Source organism: Lissotriton helveticus, chromosome 4_1 (genome assembly GCF_964261635.1).
Source record: "Lissotriton helveticus chromosome 4_1, aLisHel1.1, whole genome shotgun sequence".
Taxonomy (NCBI): Eukaryota; Metazoa; Chordata; class Amphibia; order Caudata; family Salamandridae; genus Lissotriton; species Lissotriton helveticus.
In genome coordinates, this window is record NC_136063.1 from 540,162,908 (window position 1) to 540,184,979 (window position 22,072).

General features: G+C 42.9%; 1 protein-coding gene across 5 annotated transcripts in view; it reads right to left on the minus strand.

The window, feature by feature from the left end:
* Positions 1–22,072, minus strand: part of HNF4G (hepatocyte nuclear factor 4 gamma) — a 543,810-nt gene that overhangs the window by 256,703 nt on the left and 265,035 nt on the right. Inside the window, exon 1 of one of the 5 annotated variants that reach the window (XR_013610521.1) lies at positions 16,978–17,275. The exons of 3 other annotated variants lie outside the window; for them this stretch is intronic. Coding sequence is in view for 1 of the 2 variants with exons in the window: in XM_078687127.1 (XP_078543253.1) it covers positions 16,978–17,092 (115 nt within the window). In the remaining variant the exon portion in view is untranslated. Of the gene's footprint in view, positions 1–16,977; positions 17,276–22,072 lie in introns of those variants that run through there. One more of the 5 variants, XM_078687127.1, reaches the window with a different exon arrangement.

Sequence of the window (22,072 nt, forward strand, 5' to 3'; positions counted from 1 at the left end):
ACATATCAAGAAACCTAATATTTTTCAAAAAACGATTTTAAACACATCATATAAATCAATTATATACCTACATTCATCGGGAAATGACTTACAATGCCCTAAGACACATGAAAGCGTTTTTTTAAGGATCACTTTTAACATGGCTATGTAACTCAAAGAAACAAAATCTATTTGTAAAACACTTGACACAAAGCAACATTTTAAATACAGAACTTTCTTCATAATTTTCTCCCTAAAGCATACTATTGTCTATCTAAATTAAATGAATCTTTTCTCACCTTAGCAAATACTTTATGAGTTTCAAAACAGTCTCAGAAACATACCAATTTGTCTTTAGCAGAGCAAAAGGTATGCACTCCAGAGTCTGCAGCTATGAAAAGCACAGAAATGCTGTAACTCATCACACATATCTCTCATGTCACCCAATCAAAACTCTTCCCTCATTTTTTCAAATCAACACCCTTCCCCCCTCTGCCCTCTCTGCCTTTTTTGCATAGCAACCACCTCCTGAAAGACCTCCCATGTTTGCAAGTTCACACAACAATGTTTCAATTGAACTCTGAACTCTCAGTACACCTGCATATCCAGTGCAATCTTTCATAAAATGATTTTTTTTGACCATTCAAATTACATCTTTCAAAGAACTCATCCATGCACCCTAACTTTCTGTTTTCAGCAATCAAAATCCACCAATCACTGCTACTGCTTCATTAACACAGAAACTCCACAGTTTTTTTCATTTTAAACTCTTATTTTTTCAACTCCCATTTCATTGCCACACTTCATCTGACTGCAGCAGAACCTCCTCTCACCATGTTTTCTGTCTGGATTGTTGGACATAGTTACATCTACTGGGCTCAGAGGTATGCTGATAACAGAAATTTACCTAACCTCAATTTACAAGATGTGGAAATTAAGTGGTTTGGCCACAGAGGATTAAAATGTCACCAATTGATACCATTGGTGAAAACCTTTATGCATTTGCCAAAACCTGACCTGTTAATTGTGCACTGTGGAGGTAATGACTTGGGCACTTTGACTGGGGTAGGTCTGGAAATGCTTTTAAAGGACACCTTTGAGCAATTGATGGCACTTTTTCCTCAAACTGCCTTGGTATATTCAAATATATGCCAAAGACAGAAATGGAGGTGGTCAAACGAATTTTGTCCTCAAATTGAGAAATCGAGGAAGCATGTAAATAAGTCTGTTTCAGCTTACATGAGAGACCATGGAATGGGCTCCATCTACAACAATAACTTGCGTTACTACATGCAAGATATCTACAGAGGAGATGGAGTTCACTTCTCAGATGAAGGGAACAGAGTTTTCATCCTGAATTTAAGACTATGCATTGGTACCTACTTATAAGTACCTAAATGTACCATAAACCCAAAAGCTCTTCTCAGAGCTACCCTACATCTGATCACTCACAATTATTATTTTACTCTAACTTTTTTCACTAATTTTCAACAAAGTACGCTCCCCGGAGCGCTACCCGGTACGCAAACCGGAAGCTAACCGCGCAAATTTTTTAAAATTTTTTTTTTTCCCCGCACATATGGGCCTCCTCAGCCACCCTCAGAAAACCTAGGGGGTCAAGATACGTCTACCGTGCCCCCTTCTACCCATTCTGAACATTATTTGCCCTCCATCTTGTATTTTAATTCGACCGAAACACAAAATGGTGGACTCCCGTAACGCTGCCGGTTCGCGTACCGGGGCGCTCCCTGGGAAGCGCTCCATTAAAAAAGGTGGGAAAGTAATTTACAGAAGAAACCCTAGAGACACTTTCACCAAATATAGATTTGCTCATACTACATACCAATCCCTACCATTTTCACAAATTTGGTTGGAATTCCATTTAGCCATTTAGCCTGTAGACCTCTCTAAATACCCTGAGGTAAATTACTTCACAAAACACATCTGAAGTGTTGGAATTGACAACCAATTAAAATGTTACTTTCATTTTCTATTTTTTTTTACCTGACATTTGATTGGTTATGTACCTGAATATATATAAAGGAAGAGAAGGAAACATAGCCATTTTGACTACTACTTCCTGGTGTACATTTCAATAGGATTTTCACTAATAACTTCAACTTCTTTTTAAAGGTAAGTTGTTATTTTAAAAACTTAAGTATATTGTGCACTTTAAGTTAATATGGTAAACTTTTTCTGATAGTTATATACTATCCCTCTGTAGTAGTTATAGATTTAGATAGACTTCTCTGTTATAGTTATGGATGCAGTTAGGCTTCTCTTGTATAATTATGAATTTACTTACGTTAAATCACATACACTTTTTTATATTCCTACTTCCACTCTGATACTATACTCTGCCCAAAGATAAATTCACTGTTAAAAACTGCCTATCTAAAATTAATCCCAACAGTGCCCTATCTCTACTAATATATATTTTTTTTATGCAAATTTCAGGCAAAATGGAAGGCGAACAGAAAGTTTCATTTGAAATTGTCCTTGCAGAGACCAACCAAGAAATCATTGATCCAAATGACATTGAATTTATGGATAAAACTTGGGACCAAGAACTACTGCAATGTGTGCAATCAGTAGATGTCCTCCTTGAAAATGAGGACATTTTACACACTCAAACATTACAAGCTATGTTCAATGAAAATAACGACATTTCAGACAGTGAAATGTTAGACATTTTATTAAATTTTGAAACACAATCACAATAATAAATAATTGCTTAAAAAATAAAGAAATAAAAAAAATCAACAAAACAAACAATCAATTAACATACAATATTTGAAAAATCTATCATTCTTTGTTCCTTATAGTACGCTCCCCGGACCGCTTCCCGGTGCGCGTACCGGGCGCTACCCACGCAAAAAAAACAATTTTTTTTTTTTTTTTGCCCCACGGGGCCCTTTTAAAGCCTCCACATCAAACCTAGGGGGTCAGGTAGGATCTACTATGCCCCCTTATGGTCATTTCCCCCTTTGTTTTGGCCTCCTCTTGTCTCTCGATCCTACCGAGAGACAAGATGGCGGCCGCTCCGGACTGTTTAGAATGTTGACAGACACCGGAGAGCCAATCAGCTTCGCTACGCGAAGTTCCGTTACGCGTCAAGTACGCGAACCGGAGCGCTGCCCGGAGCGCGCTTACAGATATATATCTTTTTTTGAACGTTAATTTCTCAAAATCCACTGGAGCACATATCTTGAGACCTAGCAAAGGCACATCGGGCTAACAGTCCCTACAATTTTGCAAAGTTTCGTGCAAATCCATTCAGCCGTTCGGGCTAAAAGTGAGGCCAACCGCCCTATGGAAATTAACATGGGAAAAACACGTTTTGGGACCCCCCTTTTTTCTCAGCCCCCCCTTGACAAACCCCCCCCAAATTTTCAATGGCTGCTCAGAAACAAAATGTTCCATTTTCCTGAAAATTTCAGCCAATTCCGTCCACAAACGCCAAAGTTATTACACATAGAATTTTCAAAAATCCCATAGAGAAAAAATCCTAACTATATATACCTACTGGCGACCGCCAGTAGGTAATATATATATATATATATATATATATATATATATATATATATATATATATATATATATATATCAAGGCTCTGTGTTCCCTATTTTGAGAAGTGGTGCTCTACATTGACGGTGTTATAACTGGGCGTCTTCTTTTTCAGACGAAGTATATATATATGAGGCTACAACAATATACAAATGGCAGTGGCGGTTTTAGTGGTAGCACATCATTCCTAGTGTTGCTTAAAAACGGTTGTATAATATTGGTCCCCCTCGAGGTTAGACACAAACACCTCACTACCTCAGGTGTCTACTTACTGCGGTTTTCACAAACCCAGTATACATACAATATATAGATGTAACCTCTGCACTCTACCCTGTTCATTGATGTATTCATACAAAGTGTTCTGTCTTAAGATGTCCAATGCATACAAACAACAATAATTAATTTTTAGTACTATTTAATATTGTGAGCTATATATACTTAGCATTGTTCTTCATACATTTCGTTTAAAGCGCATAGATCCCAATGTTACAATATTACAGAGAATGGTAAATGTAATACAGTAGGCTTGTTTTGAAGCAATAGATCATATTCAATTTCATTCAAAGCACCTGGATTAACTTAGCACAGTATCGCACAGATGGAAGATGTGAAAGAATAATCTTCCTGTGGAGTGGCGGATCGGCTGCTGACACGTGTTTCGTTACCTGGTAACTTTTTCAAGGCTTTCAGAAACAATCCAGTTAGTTTATTTGAATATCACGGACGCCCTGGGGTCCCCTTTGTAGTTGACCTCGTCCTATTAAGTTGTTGAGTGCAAGTCATCCGTAGTAAGACTCGGCACCATATAAAGTCAGAAGCTGGAAAATTCATTAGTCCAATATCCGCGGTGAGAAAAACTGCATCATACAAGTACAGATGCTGGAAAGTTAGGTGGTTCAGTAGATGGGTATAATAGCCCTTACTAGCAAGACAGCTTGTTCCCCAAAGAGGTACTACAAAATTTCCTCCAGAAGTAATAGCTAAGTTATAAGATCCTTATGCGTATTCCCCAATGTATCGCATATATACTTGCTAGTAATACACGTGGTTCATTTGGACCTTACCGGTACAAAAATAGGACCATAAGTATTCGAAGCTGAAAGGGCAATAATATGCCTGCTTTGTATTTGCAGATTCTCCATATTCAGGACAGCCATCCAGGAGGTTGCATCTACCTATATGAGGCTACGGCCCGCTAGATCTCCGGGTGGTCAGCTCTGTAACACAGTAGGATAGCATCCTTACCGATCCTCATACTATATTTTAGGAACAAGGGACGAAGGTAAGTTCTATGAAGGGCTATAGAGTTATTGCAGAGTAACAAAAAGTGCATCAAAGTTTCTTGGCCACTTAGAAAGCAATCACGTTTCAATTTTCCAACCTTGGCCCTTGGGCCAGGATTCAGTATATGAGTGGACCTGCAATGTGCCTAGCCTTAAGCTTTGGAAAAGAGCACTTTTTTCAGATAGAAAGATTGTATCAATGTAAGTTTCCAATGCAGATTCGGCATTCATGACTAAATATTTAGTTTACGAGGCACAGCTTGTCTCTGCAGATTTTTGCCACATAAAATCCTAGTATTTCCTTTTCACCAATGGTAGTGTGTATTAGGGTATATTTTCTGGGTACAACCTCAGATCTGAACAGCCAATTGCCTTTAAAATGTGCTCTATATGCCTAAACAACAACAGTTTGTTACAGTTCATCAACGCAAAAATGTCCCTCAGGACCTTTTGATAATCTACAAAAGCCGATGTTGATCAAAGACGAGTCCAGTAGCTTACAGGGCGAAAAGCAATGTAATCTGCTGCAGACCTTATTCCCAGTTCAGCTCTCATTGCTACCCTTGGAGTCCCTGGGCCTAGGTGTAAGAGACATCTCAAAAAGGAATTTTCCAATATTTGTATGTCCTTTGCGTTATTGTGTCTCCAAATTTTGGTCCCAAAAGCGCTTGCGGCTATTGCTTTGGTTTTATATACGGACAAAGCTGGTCTTATCAGACGATTATTGCACTTGCTCACAAATCTCCATACTGCCCCTGATTGCTGGAAGAGGACCATTTTAGACTTGGTTACTTGGCTGCCCCAGAGTAACTTATCATCAAACCGGATACCCATATATTCAAAGGTTCTCACCATATTTGGTTACCAGATATTCCGAAGGTTGATTTTAATTTTTATTTGGCCTTTAATTTTATTATCATGAACTTGGGTTTTCTGCACATTTACTGTTAATTTTCTGGATGAGCAAAAATGTTGAAAACCTTCTAGTAGGTAGTGCATGGACAATTCGGTGTGTGCTAAAAGAATGCATCACCCATGAACATGAGGATCGAAATTTGATGGCTCCCCAACTTCGGTACATCCTGTGCAAGACTGAAAAGCATCTTCTCTATGTCGTTGATGTAGATGTTAAATAGGGACTGGGCCAGCAAGCACCCCTCCCTGATCCCTGATTGTATTTCAAAAGCATTTGTGCACTCAACTTTGGGGCCATATTCTATGGTCGCTCTGTTTCCAGTATGGAGACTAATTAACAAATTCAACAGGTACTTGGGAACAACGTAGTCTTCAATATCTGCCAAAGTATGATCGGATCCATGTTATCAAAAGAGTTCTTTAAATCAATACAAAACTGAAAAGGTGGTGTTTTACTTAAAATGACATACTTCAAACAGATCATATGCAGGCACAATACTTGATCAATTGTACTCTGAGCACTGCGGAAGCTGGCTTGCAAGTGAAACATTATACCATTAGTCTCCATCCACATCTCCAGGCGAGTCAACAGCAGCTTATCAAAGATTTTGCCTGCATTTTCCAATAATGAAATTGGGTGGTAATAGAAGGGGTAATCCCTAATCCCTTTTTTATGAATATGGACCATGATAGTTTTTTCCATGAATCAGGAACACACCATCCAGTAAGACAGCATTAAAGGCAGCTGTCATATGCCCCAGCCCGACTTCCATGCTCCTGTTGAACACATCTGTGGGGACCTGATCATGGCCTGGAGCCTTTCCCAGCTTTTGGTGTTGGATAGCGCGGGGTATTTCCAATTTGCCAATTACAATATTGTTGGAGAAGTAATTACACCATGGGACCGCACTTTCAGTTTGTTACTGTGCAAGGATCTGTAGATTCTCTTCCCAGGTCATCCTCCATAGGCACTTGATATAACGAGGAGACATTTTCCACCCATCGTGATGGATTTATGTTGAGTTCCAAGTTCTTACAAAGGCCTGAGCAGAACCATTCTATGATTTCCTAGTATTTTTAACGTATTTTGTGTCAATTGCATACTGCAGGGCTTTCCAAGCTTTCATAAACTGGGTCTTTTTGTATCGGATGAGATGTTTATAAGTTCGTTGAGCTTCTATTAATTTTGCTACATCCAGGGCGTGTTCCTACTATTTCTTAGAGAGGAGGTGAGTGCTTTCTTTTTTCCAGCACACTCATTCTCATTTTCATACCAATGATAGTAAGCATCTTGCACTTTCCTGACTTATTTCTGAAGTAGAACTTGCCTGGTAATTTTGAGGAGCGATTTCAAAGATTCAATCATCACAAGACCACCGTCCTTGTCCTCCATACTCAGTGTTGTAAAGAGTGCACTCCACTGTATCCCACTCAATGGGTTTTTTCCGATCCTATTTACACTCAGATTGCACTGATATGCATGGTCTACCTGGTGCCATTTTTCGAAGTGGGAATCAGCAAGATCAAGTGCAAGGAGGTGGTTGTCACTCTCTATTCTTTCTTCAACCCTCATATTGATTACCTGATACCAACCCTCGAGATTAATCATGAAGTAATCAATTATGCTAACATGCTTCCCAATCCTAAAAGTTGGTCTTGAGATAAAATCTGAGAAAATTCGACCATTCAGTGGTCTTTGGCCAACATTTAGGAAAATCATGGTTACTTGCTATGCTTTTCTTGATGACGTGTTCTTTGCTTAAAGTATTTGGAGGGAGCCCCCAAGCATGCTCCTCAATCATTACTTCTTGATCCTGCAGGGCTGAGTGTAGTCTGGTGTTTAAGTCCCCTCATGAGATTATTATTCCTTCCTGATTTTTGGGAGAATGATGACCGGCTAAACTGTCATGCCCTAAAGAAATAAGTAGTGACTTCACTGCTTCTCCGAGTGTTGAGGTTTCAGTCTTCCCACACTGTGGAAGGTAGATGTTAGTAAGATCTATCCTTCCCTTGCCTCTTTCAAGCTTCAGGTCTTGGATGTTTTTAACTTTGGGGAAGAATGATAATTTAGTATTAAGTGTGCAGGACTCCTTAACCCAGATATGTAGACCACCCTTTGCTCTTCCTATGGGCTGAATTATTGCAGGCGTATTGAAGGACACACACCACGCTACATCCATATTTTCCACTGCTCATGTTTCTTGCAGACAACATATATCCTGCAGCTTCATGTACACAATTGAATTGCTGTCTTCCAATTTCTTACTTAAACCCACTTTATTCCAAATTACTATCTTCATACAGTCAGGAACTGAATGATGGGATTTCTGTATTCCCTATACGTAACTGATTGGTTGCCCTGTAGTTCCAATGCGATCCCATCCAGGATGGGATTGTCAATGAGTATCATTAAGGGGCACATTGGAATATAGATCTGGCAGATGGGGCAAATAGGGAGCATCCCTTGCTACAGTTTGATTTCTTGCAACATGCAACTTCTGTTTTTTTAGATCAACTGTGGATGTGAGGGGATGCGTAGGGCCACATGCTCCGTTCAGGAGTGGCTGGTAACTTGACCTCACTCAAGCACTTGGATTTTGGAGTGTTTCCGAGCCTGGCACAAACACGTGCGGGTAAGGCTCAGCCAAATTGTTTTTTAAGCCCTAAGATGCAAGATCTTTAGCTGCCTAAATAGATAATCAACTATTGCTTTGCTATTCCAGAGTGTTAATATCTGCTCCCTCCCCTGCATATTCCCCCGTGGGCGAAAACTTGTATTGAGAAATTCATTTGAGGTTAATTGAGGTGAGCAGTGACCAATTTGAGGATGTTTCTCCTAACTAGCATTTCTTGATTCCCCTTGAATGAAACATTGGAGTGAAGAATAAGACAGCAGCACCCGCACAAGGGCCTTCGATCTGATTAGCACTTGGCACTCTGTTGGAAAGCAATGTTTGTGACTCAACTGGACCACGACCCAATACCGGAGTCTCACGCTGGTGCGCATCACCCACTGCAGCGGCGTCAGTGCAATGTAGGGCTCCTTTACTCTGCGCTTCAATCTGGGTGTCCGATGGTTCTCTGAGGCTTTAAAGGGGGGGGGGGATAAAGGAGTAAATAATAGAAGTACCCTGAAGACACACAGCAACATCATCGCACCCTGTCAGCAATCTTGGATCTCTATAATTCAGATGCTGTGTACCAGCAGGCTGGTAATATCCTGGATATAACTGCAGTTTGGTGGCTCCATGGAGGCAGAGAAAGCATTGGCATGAGCTTCACCTACTATAGGCCAATGCTGGTGGTTTGTTAATGCTTCATCCATTGTTCTATCCATAGGCCTCCTACTTACTCCTTCATTTGGTTTTGACAAAAGGGACTGACTTGACCCTTCCATGTTGATATGTTGGAGACACGTTTTTCCTGTAACTACTTGCGGTCCTGACATGACAGACTTATAAGGCTCGCATTTTTGTGCATGAGTGGCTACTTCAAAGAGCTGATTTTGTGCATTCAATGCATTTAATGCATTTGATTCAGGCAAACCTTGTTGACTGCTGTTTCCAGGAGTTTCATGGGCGATTAAGCTAGAAGGTAGTTCTCCTTCACATTTATCCGGCTTTGGACTATTCCCCTGAGTTACTCTTTGACCAGTTGGACATCTATTAATATGTGGATGCAATTTCCACTGCTTGTCACATAAAAGACTGGAACAAATAAAGGGCATGGGTGGTTAATGACCAGCCTCAGATGGCTGCTGTCTATTTGATGGAGATCCAGGATTGATACCCTTCTTTTCCACTACAATCTCGGAAGACAATGGTAGTTTGGGTATTCAGGTATTTAGAAAGTGCTCGAGGGAGGTCGAGCCAAACTGTCCAATTTCAAATGATGATTCACAGGAGCCCGAAACCTTAGTTGCCGCCCCACAGAAGACCTGCCTTGCCCTTTTCCCGGCTTTCTTTATATTGAGTTTTTGGCTGGGTCTTAATGGATACTGGAATGTCCTTGTCTGCCCATTTTTATGTTTATATATTCTAGATGCAGGCCTTTGCGTCAGATCCGGGAAATTTGTATCTTGTTCCTGAATACAGCTAAACTTGCCATCAACACTTTTTGAAAGAGTATGGTCCTCTGGCACATTTATTAACACATCCTGCTCCTTCCTTACGAGCTGGGACTTGCAGTCCTCAATAATTAATGCTAGCATGAGTGGGTCCTCACGTAGCTTATTTAAGATGGGGGAGCAAATACATGACTCTGCCAATTCAGTTGGCTGCGGGAGCTTGTTATTACCTGCTTTCTCCATACCAGCCACTCTCTGATCAATCTTCTCCATTGTCTTCACAGTGTTTAGAGTCTCCCTAAGTCTATGCGTTTGCTCATCAATTTTTTGTGCCTGAGCCGACAGTGCGGAGGCTATTGAATCTAATGTCATGGCTTTCATAAGGCCTAATATAGGTTGAAAAGGTGGTGTCTCATATTTCACTGGCTTCCCATCTCTGGGGCCATTAAAATCCCTCGTACAGTTGTTTGCCTGTTGGGTCCCTGTTGACTGAAAGTCTGCATCGTTGATTGTTCCCATATTACTCAAATCATTATCATCTAGGGTAAACGAGTCTAATCATAATCAGGGGCGTAACACAGGCCCCTGCATCCCCCGCGGTGCGGGGGGCCCTCACCCTCCAGGGGGCCCCGTCAGCACCGCACTTCTGCTGGGGAGCTCTAAATTGAGTCCGGAGGGGGCCCCTTCACTTACCCTGCAGGGGGGCCCCCTCAATGTTCGTTACGCCACTGATCATAATGTTCCTGTACCTAATGGAGAACCTAGTGTAGACCCAGGTCTGTATGTGACCCTTGGGGTGGACTTACATCCCTCAAACACCAAATTGCAAGACGCCTCTTCTAGGTTAGTTACATCGTTAATTGACAAATCCATTGGGCTGCTTGTGACCTAGATAATATCAATTGAGGGTGAGACAAGGGATGCAGGAATCTGATGTACTTCTGCCCACACCAAGCTGCAACTTGTGGCTGGGGGGGTCCGTTTCAGTGTGTCCCCTCATCTCAGTAGACATACATCATGCTTCTTCCAATGCTACGTCAGTTGCTTGTGTTCCTGGCATTGAGGCCTTATCAGCTATTAAAGTCTGGGCTGGATTGTTGGAAGTCAGAGTACTATTAGAAGGCAAGGGTAGTAATTAATTCGAGCTGTGTAGCAGCAGGTGGTTTGGTTGATTTAACTGGCTGTATTTGCACCGACAGATTGGAGCTACAACAATTGAAACATCTGTCGAATATTTCCTCTATAATGCCCCCAAAATAGTTTGAAATAGTGTTAGGGATGGCCACTGGTCGGTTGTACTTAAATTGCTTGGGTATTAATAATGTCGAGACACTGCTGATCCGTCAGTGGTCAATATTTTGCCTTTACTAGTGCTCAAGGTCTAGTTTTTTTTAATAGTGATGCAATTCTGATCAGCTGGTGATAAGTGCCTGGTCTGTGCTGGAATTTGGTTTGGGAATTGATGATTATTAGACCTGGCATCCTTGACGTGGTTTTCCCTGTCTTTTTGGCCTCTGCCTCCTGTATTTTTGCTGTGTTACTGAACTTCATTTTTGCTGGTCTAGATGCTTTGGGCACTTTGTCACTGTGGCAAAGTGCAAGTGCTCCCTGTGTAAATCGTCATGAGGAACTGACACCTCGATGCCACCATGACGTTACCTCCCCGGCAACAGTAAGAAACCGACGCCTCACCTCCCCTGCATCACAGTAAGAAACTGATGCCTCACCTCCCCTGTGGTCGTAAGGAAATGACACCGCCTGGAGCCAACGAAGCATCACCTCCCTGATGCTGTGCACTACCTTTGTTTTCATCATTTACAAGGTACTACTCTTAGGGGTCAGGGTGACTCTGGCCCGACACCATGCAACTCATGGCCGGTGCTATACTTTGGGATTTTCAGGGGCCACGATGCGATAATAGCCCCAGGTGGAGCTATTTGTTGCTATAAGCTAATATTTTTGTCAATAACCTATTTTTTTTATCATATCTTGATATGTGCATGGTGGATTTTTTGTCGTTTTGGTCTTGTTTGGTTTAGATAGAAATTTAATATTTTTCTAACCTGGTCTAGTGTCCATTTGTAATGTTTTCACTGTGTTACTGTCTGTGAGCACAAATGCTCTACACACTGCCTCTGAGATACGCCTGTCTGCTCATGCCAAGCTACCAAAGGGGTGAGCAGGGGTTGTCTAAAGGCATAACTCCCTTTCCCTGACTAAAAGCAAGGATCCCTACCAGGACAGAGGTGCAAACCATTGACAAGTAGAGGCCCCCTTTTCTAACAGTGATTATTAGAGCCCAGACCCCCTCAACAACCCGGGGTTGTCTAAAGGCATAACTCCCTTTCCCTGACTAAAAGCAAGGATCCCTACCTGGACAGAGGTGCAAACCATTGACAAGTAGAGGCCCCCTTTTCTAACAGTGATTATTAGAGCCCAGACCCCCTCAACAACCCAAGTAGGTCCTCCATCATTGTTTCAGCTGAGAGGTCCATGTCATGCTCGTCTTCTGCATACGTCCGTGATTTGGCTGCAGCCCGTGCTTTGGCCCTTGTTTTGCGCATATTAATGATGATAGTATCTCCAAATATGCATGACTATGCTCCACCGCAGGATAGTAGATAAAAATAAGAGAGGCGTGAATAGTGGAGGGAAGGGGGCAAGAAATGGTAATTGGGAGCAGATAGCCACAGAGTGCGGCCACACCCACTCTGGTCCTCAAGGGTTTGCTAGCACTCCAGAGAAGGGACACGAGCACGCAAAGGAGAGAAAAGAAGGCCCCCTCCCTCGAACTTCTTCAAGGCTGGCAAGCAGATTTAAACAGATTTTAAGGCTGGATTACAGGTTTACAGACAGCGACGGATGGCGAATGGACAGCGGAAGCAGAGGTAGGGGGGAGCAAACACAGTGCACACAAGCAGCACCCCGACCTTGCGGGCCGCTTGCGTGTGCCTAGGCTCTACTTAATGTGGTGTTATTAAACAACCATCCTGCAGCATTTCTGCAACAGCTCTACTTAAGTTTTCGCCTCCTCTTGCCCTTTTTTTCCTCTATGCCTCTTGGTGCTGTATCTGCTGAACCTGCCTTTGTCAGCCTATAACAGCCTCATCCAACCCACAATCTCTACCCCTACAGTCACTCGTCGTTGCTTTATGTTTCTTGCTGAGGTGGTAATCAGATAGTCACAAGACAGAGGACTAGCAGGCTGAAAGGGCAAATGAAGGCAGTGTATGAAGTGGTGAATGAAGGCGGCCACCGCTCTGCATCATACTATGGTACGGGATGCTGTCTGCTTGCATACAGGCCATGCCCAATGATTTCCACTCTTTCTTCTCCCAAGCACAGGTGGCTACAAAGACTCACCCTCGATACATGGCTCCGCTACCCTGCAGCCCTGTGGCCCAGCCCTCCACTGCTTGCAAAGAGGGGCAATAAGGAGAGGAGAGGAGACAGTGAGTGGCGGTGGATGAGGTGAGGTGATTTGGGCTGCAGCAAAATGGTAGGCAGTAGACCAGCTCTGGTGACTCCAGAGGCTGGAGCACTGTACAAAATCACCAGTTACATTACACAAGGACGTGTTAATTTTTGGCAGGTGATTAAGTGAATTCCTCAGATTCACAGGATGTTGAGCCGACACCGAGTGTTAAACTTGGTTTCCTAGTTCCAAAGTCGGCAGTTCTGGCCCTTACACCACATCACCTCATCTATCTCTCTTTGTTCATCTGGGTACGTTGCTGGTTTATCTTCATTTTCTCAATACATTACCTAGCTGCCCAACAATCAATCAATCAATACATTTATAGAGCGCGCTACTCACCCGTGAGGGTCTCAAGGCGCTAAAGGGAGGGGTGCTGTCATTGTTCGAATAGCAAGGTCTTGAGGTGCTTCCTGAAGGTGAGGTGGTCCTGGGTCAGTCGAAGGTGCGCGGGGAGTGAGTTCCATGTATTTGTGGCCAGGTAGGAGAACGACCTTCCTCCAGCGGTAGTTCTGTGGATCCGTGGAACGGTGGCGAGGGCAAGGCTGGCTGAGCGGAGCTGGCGGGTGGGGTTGTAGAACGAGAGGCGGTCGTTGAGGTATATTGGTCCTTTGACGTGGAGCACTTTGTGTGCGTTGGTGAGGAGCCTGCACGTGATCATCTTGTTGACGGGGAACCAGTGCAGGTTTCTTAGGTGGGCGGATATGTGGCTGTGGCGGGGGATGTCGAGGATGAGTCGGGTGGATGTTTTTTGTATGCGCTGAAGTCGTATCTGGAGTTTGGCTGTGGTTCCTGCGTAGAGGGGGTTTCCGTAGTCCAGTCGGCTGGTGACGGGGTCTTGCGTGACGGTCTTTCTGGTATATGTGGGGATCCACCTGAAGATTTTTCGGAGCATGCGCAGGGTGTTGAAGCAGGATGAGGATACGGCGTTGACTTGCCTGGTCAACGAGAAGGAGAAGTCCAGGATGAATCCTAGGTTATGTGCGTGGTCCGCGAGAGTCGGCGCGGGGACCAGCGCTGTGGGCCACCAGGTGTCGTCCCAGGCGGTGAGGGATTGTCCGAGGATGAGGACCTCCGTCTTGTCTGAGTTCAGCTTCAGGCGGCTGAGCTTCATCTATTCTGCGACGTCTTCCATTCCTTCCTGGAGGTTGGTTTTGGCGGTGGCTGGGTCCTTGGTGAGGGAGAATATCAGTTGGGTGTTGTCGGCGTAGGAGATGATATTGATGTTGTGTTTGCATGCGATGGCGGCGAGGGGGATCATGTAGATATTGAAGAGGGTTGGGCTGAGTGAGGAGCCCTGGGGTACGAAGCAGATGATCTTGGTGGCTTCGGAGCGGAAGGGAGGGAGGCGAACTCTCTGGGTTCTGTCGGAGAGGAATGATGTGATCCAGTCCAGGGCCTTTCCTTGGATCCCAGTGTTGTAGAGGCGTGTTATTAGGGTGCGGTAGCAGACGGTGTCAAAGGCTGCCGAGAGGTCAAGGAGAATGAGGGTGGTTGTTTCTCCGTTGTCCATCATGGTCCTGATGCCATCGGTGGCTGCGATGAGAGCAGTTTCGGTGCTGTGGTTTGCTCGGAATCCGGACTGGGACGGGTCGAGCGAGCTGTTAGTCCTGAGGAAGGCGGTCAGCTGTTTGTTGACGATTTTCTCGATGACTTTGGCCGGGAAGGGAAGAAGAGAGATGGGGCGGAAGTTCTTGAGGTCCCATCCATCCACTCACCCATCCATCTACCCATCCATCCATCATTTTGCTTATTTTTAATTACAGAAAGCAATATAACCTGATCAGCAATCTACTGGGTGAGCACAATAAAAGCAGCTGAAGTATTAGACCCGTAAAATTCGATATTACCTTCCCAATAATGGTTCTGATTGACGAACATGTTTCTGCGTACCTACTGTAATACTTCAGTAGTACTACTTTACGCAGTTTTTAGTTGCCTTTCAAAATTACCCCATACTATATATATGGCAATAAAATTGGAATGAAGAGAATATTCATATACAATTAGTATTGCCCTTTTGGCAATTTTATTAGTAGGAAATTGGACATATGGGGCGGGTTCACCAAGACATTTTGTGTTCCTGGCAGAGTAGTCCTGTAGCGCTGCTTCACGTACTTGTAAATGCCTTTTGGGTCAGCCGGTCTGTCTTAACTTGCTTCTAAAGTCGAACAAGTGGACAGGCCCCAATTTTTTAACCTGTGTCTCTGTTTCTGTGTTCAGTTAATATTGGGCAGCATAAGTTGCTAGTGTGCATGAATAACTGTATGACATTATTCTTTATCTGCTATTATCCCCTAAAAACATGATTTAAAAGAGGCCCACAATTTGTTTCAAAATAAAAACTTCTCTGCCAACCTTATAGTTCCCAAAGTGTGACCTCTCCAAATTCTGTGCAAAAAGTCATTTTTATTACGTGTGCAGACGGACTCAGGTTCAAAACCATTTCCCGCATCAAAACGTCTATTTTTCGAAATCAGGACCCCAATAGGGAGGAAGGAGTATTTGAACATCATGCGGACTGGTTGAATCGAAACCGCAATTTTTAATGCAAAAAAGACCAGAGAAATGGGTACAGAAATTCAGGCGTAGGTATGAATGATGAGCGAGGTATATGGGCAGTGGTAACAGGTATATGGGCAGTGCCCATCAGAGTTTCATATAGACCCTGACGTCACCCGGGGGCTGCTGCTAGCTGACGTTTTAAAGTATTACTTAAGTGCATCAAGAACGAGTGTACTGTAAGGGTAGGCCGTTAAAGCAGATATAATTAATGTTCGTGGTTGTACGGCGCTAAATTGCTTATATTCAAACATTATCGCTTGGCGTAGGCGCTGCCATTTTGTATTGAAGCGCTTCAAAAGTGCCCCGCCATGTACCAAAACATCACATAAGTTAAAATGTAACTCAAGATAAATACCAAGAGATTTACTTGGCTAACCATTAACCTAGAATGACACCAGCGTGACAGCGTCGCCCATCCAAAGTGACATGTTGATCAGCAAGAAACTTCATAGCATGTCAGCCTGCAACTTATTCACCAATCGTTCGTGTCTAATCTCAGATTTTTAAAGAATATTTACAAAACAAAAAACATAAAAACACCGTAAACCCTCTGTTGTTTCAACTAGATTAATTTCAATTGTCTCGAATTTATACAGATCACAATTGTGCCTACGTTACAGGTTATCTATTCTACAGCTTTGATCTACAATACTCGCATCAGTAAGAGTAATCGCTGAAACAGCTGTTCAGCGCCTATGGATAACTGACCAACAGCAGAGGCCTGAGTTAAAAATATGTGACATCATAATCAAAGGCCTTGGGGCGATAGACCACGTGACCCGGTAGTGCATTAGCCAATACAGACATGTTGTAATGAATGAAAATCCATGTGACTAAACCCGAATAGCCAACAGGTAGGCGCAGGACTTTCCTGTTGTGGAACCTTGTCCTCTCTAACCTGAAAAGTTTAGTAAAGCATCTTCCTTCTTTGGGACGCCTTACCCCTACATAACAAGCGTCTATTATTACCCAACGAAAAGGTAGTCATTTGATCAACACTGGAAGGATGAAAGACTAAGTGTACCCAGCGGTATTTGGATCCACTTCCATGAGGTCATACACGGGTTTCTGGTTAGTCCCCCGAGCCGTCAGAACTAGCCTGACCTGTCCTGACTGCAAGACTTACCACTGCCATGGCACAGAAGCTGCATGGTCTCAAACTCCAAGGACGTGTAGGTCGGGTCCAAGGCCTGGCTGTAGTCTGCCATCTGCATGTCCATGATGGGGTCCGAGAGTCTCATGGCTGGCTCTGACAGGGCCACGCCTCGCCGCCCCTCCGGTTTGAGAAAAGAGCCCGGCTGCTGAGATGTGCTCCTCTGAGCAGCAATCAGTGATTGATAATGCGGGTGAGCTGTAACTGTGTGACCTGTGTGAGGTTATGGGAGGAGCTGTGCTGCCTCTTGTGCGTGCCATCTTCTACTTGGAACTTATTTCTTTTATGGTAGCTGAAGTCATTCTTGCGATAGTTTTGGAATGCTTGGCGGAGGCTTCTTATCTAGAACTGCTGGCCACAAATGCTTTCCCAGAAACTGTGAGGATGTCCAATCAGCACATCACCTTGTTTTAGCCACACACTGATTTTAACATCTCATTTCTATGGTTCATTGGTTTGTCCTTTTAGGATGTTAACACAACTGGTTAAACATTTGAGTACAATTAAACATTACATTACTTAGCCCTAGCACCACTCAGAAGCCTGCATGAGGGGGCGTCCCAAAGCGACTTTAATTCTTGTCAATGAGCTCAGGTATTTTAAAGATGGGGGCAAAATGCAAAATACCTAGTTAACATAAGAAATCCATCTGTAAGGCCTTCACAACAACCAGTTTACATAGCGAGACATCAACTGCTGGCAAAAGAGAGGAGTGATTTTATTCAGAGCTTCTCAACGTACGGCACGGGGGCTTTTCATACTCGGCCCCAGGGCTGCTTTTTGCTGGACTCAGCAATAACATAAAAAAATGTAAATAAACGGACAAACATTTATTTAAGGGATCATTGAAGTTAAAGGAAGAAACTAAGGCGTCCTGCAACGCCTAACTTTAGGAATACCTTCCCTTTAGAAATATCTTACAACTAACGGGTACAAATATGATAAAGTATTTCCAAAATTCGAAAAGTTTACTTCATTAACAAGCAGAGCCGTGTCACTTTATTTCAGCTTATCTCAGTGAATTGAGAAGTGTTTTTTTAAGTGATAGTTTTCAAACACGAATTTAGAAACATTCCTGCTTCCTTCCCCCCACCCCGGCAATAATGTCAATAAAGTACTAAGAGGCAAGTTAGTTGTATGTGCACCCCTTGAGTGGCCTGGGTTACTATTATACATAAATAAAGTTGTAGATTATTAAATCCAACACAAGAGAAGGTTTTGTACAAGTTTCACATTGTGTAATTCAGACTCCAGATGTGTATGCTTTACTTCCCCTACACCCACCTTACCACCCCAGCCCACCCGATTGCCATCCTGCTGGCATCAATGCGGCCCTCGGGTGACACCACTAACCAAAATTTTACAACCTTCACAAAATTCTCAAATGTTTAAAACAATCACAAGTTCTGGATACAAGTTCTGTGATAGTATGTTTGGTGGAGAGCTCTCCTTCCGTAACTTCCTGCTAAAACCCAGGTAGTTGGCACTATTTTTTAACGAGAGGTGGAACTATTGCAATTTTGAGAAACTTGGCAAGCTTACAATGTAAGGGAGATACCTGGCCAGGCATAGGCCAGATGGCCTGCTGCTAGCGCTTATTCATGATTCCGCCCCCTCGTGCGTGGTCTCACCCTCAGCATATTGGATAGGCCGCAGTGGAATGACGGCGTCATTGCCAGTGTCCTAAGGCCTTCAGCTTCTGACTACAGGCATTTCTTGGATCCGAGCTGGTGTGGGATTAAGTCAGCACCACAGGATGAATATTGGACGTTACCTGGACTGAGAGACAGGGAAAAAGGACCTTGTAGAGAAAAGCTGCAACCAGCGCCTGGCAGGCTGCCTGTGGCTCACCGGTATAACGAGGTGACTGAGCGTCGGCAACGAGGAGTAGTGGCGGGGGATCCTTCCAAGGGATTTAGTGTAATTTTCAATTAGCATGCAAGCTGCTTCTGATATGCGGCAACTACCTCCCAAATCGGCAGCGACAGCCCATAACACTCCAATAGCTCAGAAATTGAAATGATGACACAAGTAAAATATTTAGTTTATCACTATCAAATGTGTTAAGATATGTACTAAGTGGTAACCATAGTAAATGTACATTATGTACAGATGAGCTTTGAGTGGCATACATAGTATCCCACTTATGATGAGAGATCACTGAGTCTCACCACATTTTGTATGATAACTTATCTGATGTTTTCCAGTTCATACTGATCAGGTTGAAGGCAAGCGCTAATAGAATGTCTAATAATTTATTCTTAGGACAGTTGGAATAAGTAAATTGGATAGAGAAGCCAAAAAAAGATATACAATATTAAAAGGGCAATTACAATTAAAAATCCTCTTTATTTGGGTTCAAACTTTGTATAAAAAATTAAGGGTGTTGGGGCAATTGAATAAGATATGTATCAAATCTGCCTCAGGAAAGTCACAGGACCAACACTTGGCAGACCTATCTGATGAAAACTTAGAACACTGTAAAGGAGAAAAATATAGGCGATGATATACAAAAAATAGAGATTGTGTGATGCTAGCAGATCATGAGATTTTATAAATGCGCACCCATATCTTGTCCCAAAAGGAGATAGTCCAAGAAACTGCCAAATCTCTCTCCCATAATAACTCAGATTTAGATTTGGTTCTAGAGGGGTCATGGATGGAAAAGGATTTATTAATAGCCGAAGCCCTAGGGCCTGCCTTCAAAAATTCCACGATATGAGAAGGGACAAGGGTTGTCTTTGAGGAATTCGGTAAAGAGGTACAAACATCAAAAATGACATTCATTAATAACAGAAAGCAGTTATAAAAGGATTTAGGGCAATGGTAAATAAGGCAAAATTGGGAAAAAGATGGGGGAGTTATCATGAAAGAATTGAGACACCCACATTAATCCTTTATCCTTCCAACAGCGCCAGAAAAAGAGTCTATTATTTATCCTAAGCAAGGAATTATACCAAATCAGCATTTTGAAAAATAACGTCATATCCAAAGTAAGGGGAAGAAAAGGTTGATTTGAGTAACAATATTGTATTCCGTAAAAGAGGAGAATAAGAAGATGCAGTTTTAGTAGACCGAGATAAAACTTCTTTGAAGCTAAATGGGAGAAGAGAAGTGCGCTCAATATCAAGCTGGAAGGGCGAGATTTTGATCGATACTTTATTACTATTGATCCAAACCTCGATCTGGTCGACTGAACCTTTGTTGCCTGTCTTTGAGGAAGAAAGTGCCTCTCCTATCAAGTTAGTTCACCCAATAAAGGACCCCGCTCCAAAAGATCACAAACAACTTCTAGCTTTCAAAAGTTTATTGTAAAGATATGATAAGCTGCAAATACAGGCATCTCAGAATGAGATTCACGAGATACACAGGTCCAACTACATACATGTGCTCTCTGAAAGCCCTCAGACGAGCAACGGAAATTACTAACACAAGTTCTAAGAATAATAAAGCTATCAGCATTGACGCATATCTCTCCTTCATTTAAGTTGGAGGAAAACACACAGGTTAGGCTGTCCCTACCCTGCTCTAGATGGTATCCCTACTTAACCAAATCCCAACCTAACAAAGGTGTCAGCAGTGAACGACCCCCAAGGGAAGTCACTCACTCTAAGTCTCTTGGTGAAAACCTATAGTTCTCCAGTCATGACCCCTCTCTGCCTACCCATCCGCTCTCTAAAGGGTCCTCAGGTATCTGCTCTAACTCCACCCAGGGGTGCTGTCCCTAATACAAAACAGTCAACAACATTTGAGACGCCCCTTGTGAGACGCCCCTCACGTGGTGTAGCTTCTGGCTTTTTCCATGCTGCTTTGTATTGGGCCTCATACGTTAGAGTTGACCTTGCTTCTCAGACTCTTCTCCGGCCCGCTGATACCCCTTAAACATTCCAGAACCCTCCTCCATGTCTGGGCCGTCTACTGAACAGACCTCTATTCATATTATTTATAATCGGATCCTCCCTTTCCCTTGCAGACAGACATCTGCGGCCAAGAACCCAACTCTCATAGACTTCCAAAAAGGTTTGCAACATTTCTCAGCCCAGACATGTACGTGTAAATCAATGTTAAAACAATTCAGGCCTACAATATTTCTCATAATGATTATAGCATTCAACTTCTTCATTAATTAAAGCATGTTAATACTCTTATTCTATTATTCAGTAAACACATCTATAAATCATGGCCCATTAATGCAATGGCCAAAACATTATTGCAATCTATGTCGTGAAAAGAAACACCTTCTAGCTTTGGCCCTTCTAGCACTGGCCCTGAGGCCTACCACATTCTGCGTTTTACCACATGCCATCTTACATTTTAGCAGCTACACGACATGGATTCAGGAATAATCACATCTAATAAAATCATATAGTGTCACACATTTCTGTATTAGTTCCACTTCTACTTAAATCTCTACATTAGCTATACATTCAGAATATAATTGCAGATACTACTAGCACTCATGGCATTTCTCCTCATGATTTGTGCTTACTACAGATAAGTGTGATGCACTCATACATTTAGATCAGTTTGCGCTCTCTCAGTTCCCCCCTTTGATGACCTCTCGGGGTCATCACTAACATTTAAACTGCAGTTATTGCTGGCATAATTTGTCTCTGCGCTTCCAGAGCCCTCAGACTCCTGTACTGATTATCTTGTATGGCAGCCAATCTCTGCAGCTGCTCTCTTTGGGCTCTTTCTGACCTTCTTGCTCTGTACCATTTGAATACCCTCACCAATCCCCACAATATGATCCCACAGATCAATATTATGATGATAGGTTTTAGTATATACCACACAAAGCTTTTGCCTAAGGTGGAAATCCACCCTCCAACTTCACTCATTCCGTGGCCCACCTTTTCCCAGACATTTTCTCTACTCAAGTCTTCGATCTCCTTGTGAATATTAGTTATGTTCCTAATAACTTTCTCAAGGGGCTTCGAATTGTCTGGAATGTAAGTACAACATTCCTGGACCTTCAAAGCCTTACAGACTCCGCCCTCTTTTGCTAGTAGGACATCTAACGCAAGACGGTTCTGAAGAACCATAGCCCTTATCGATTGCATCTCTC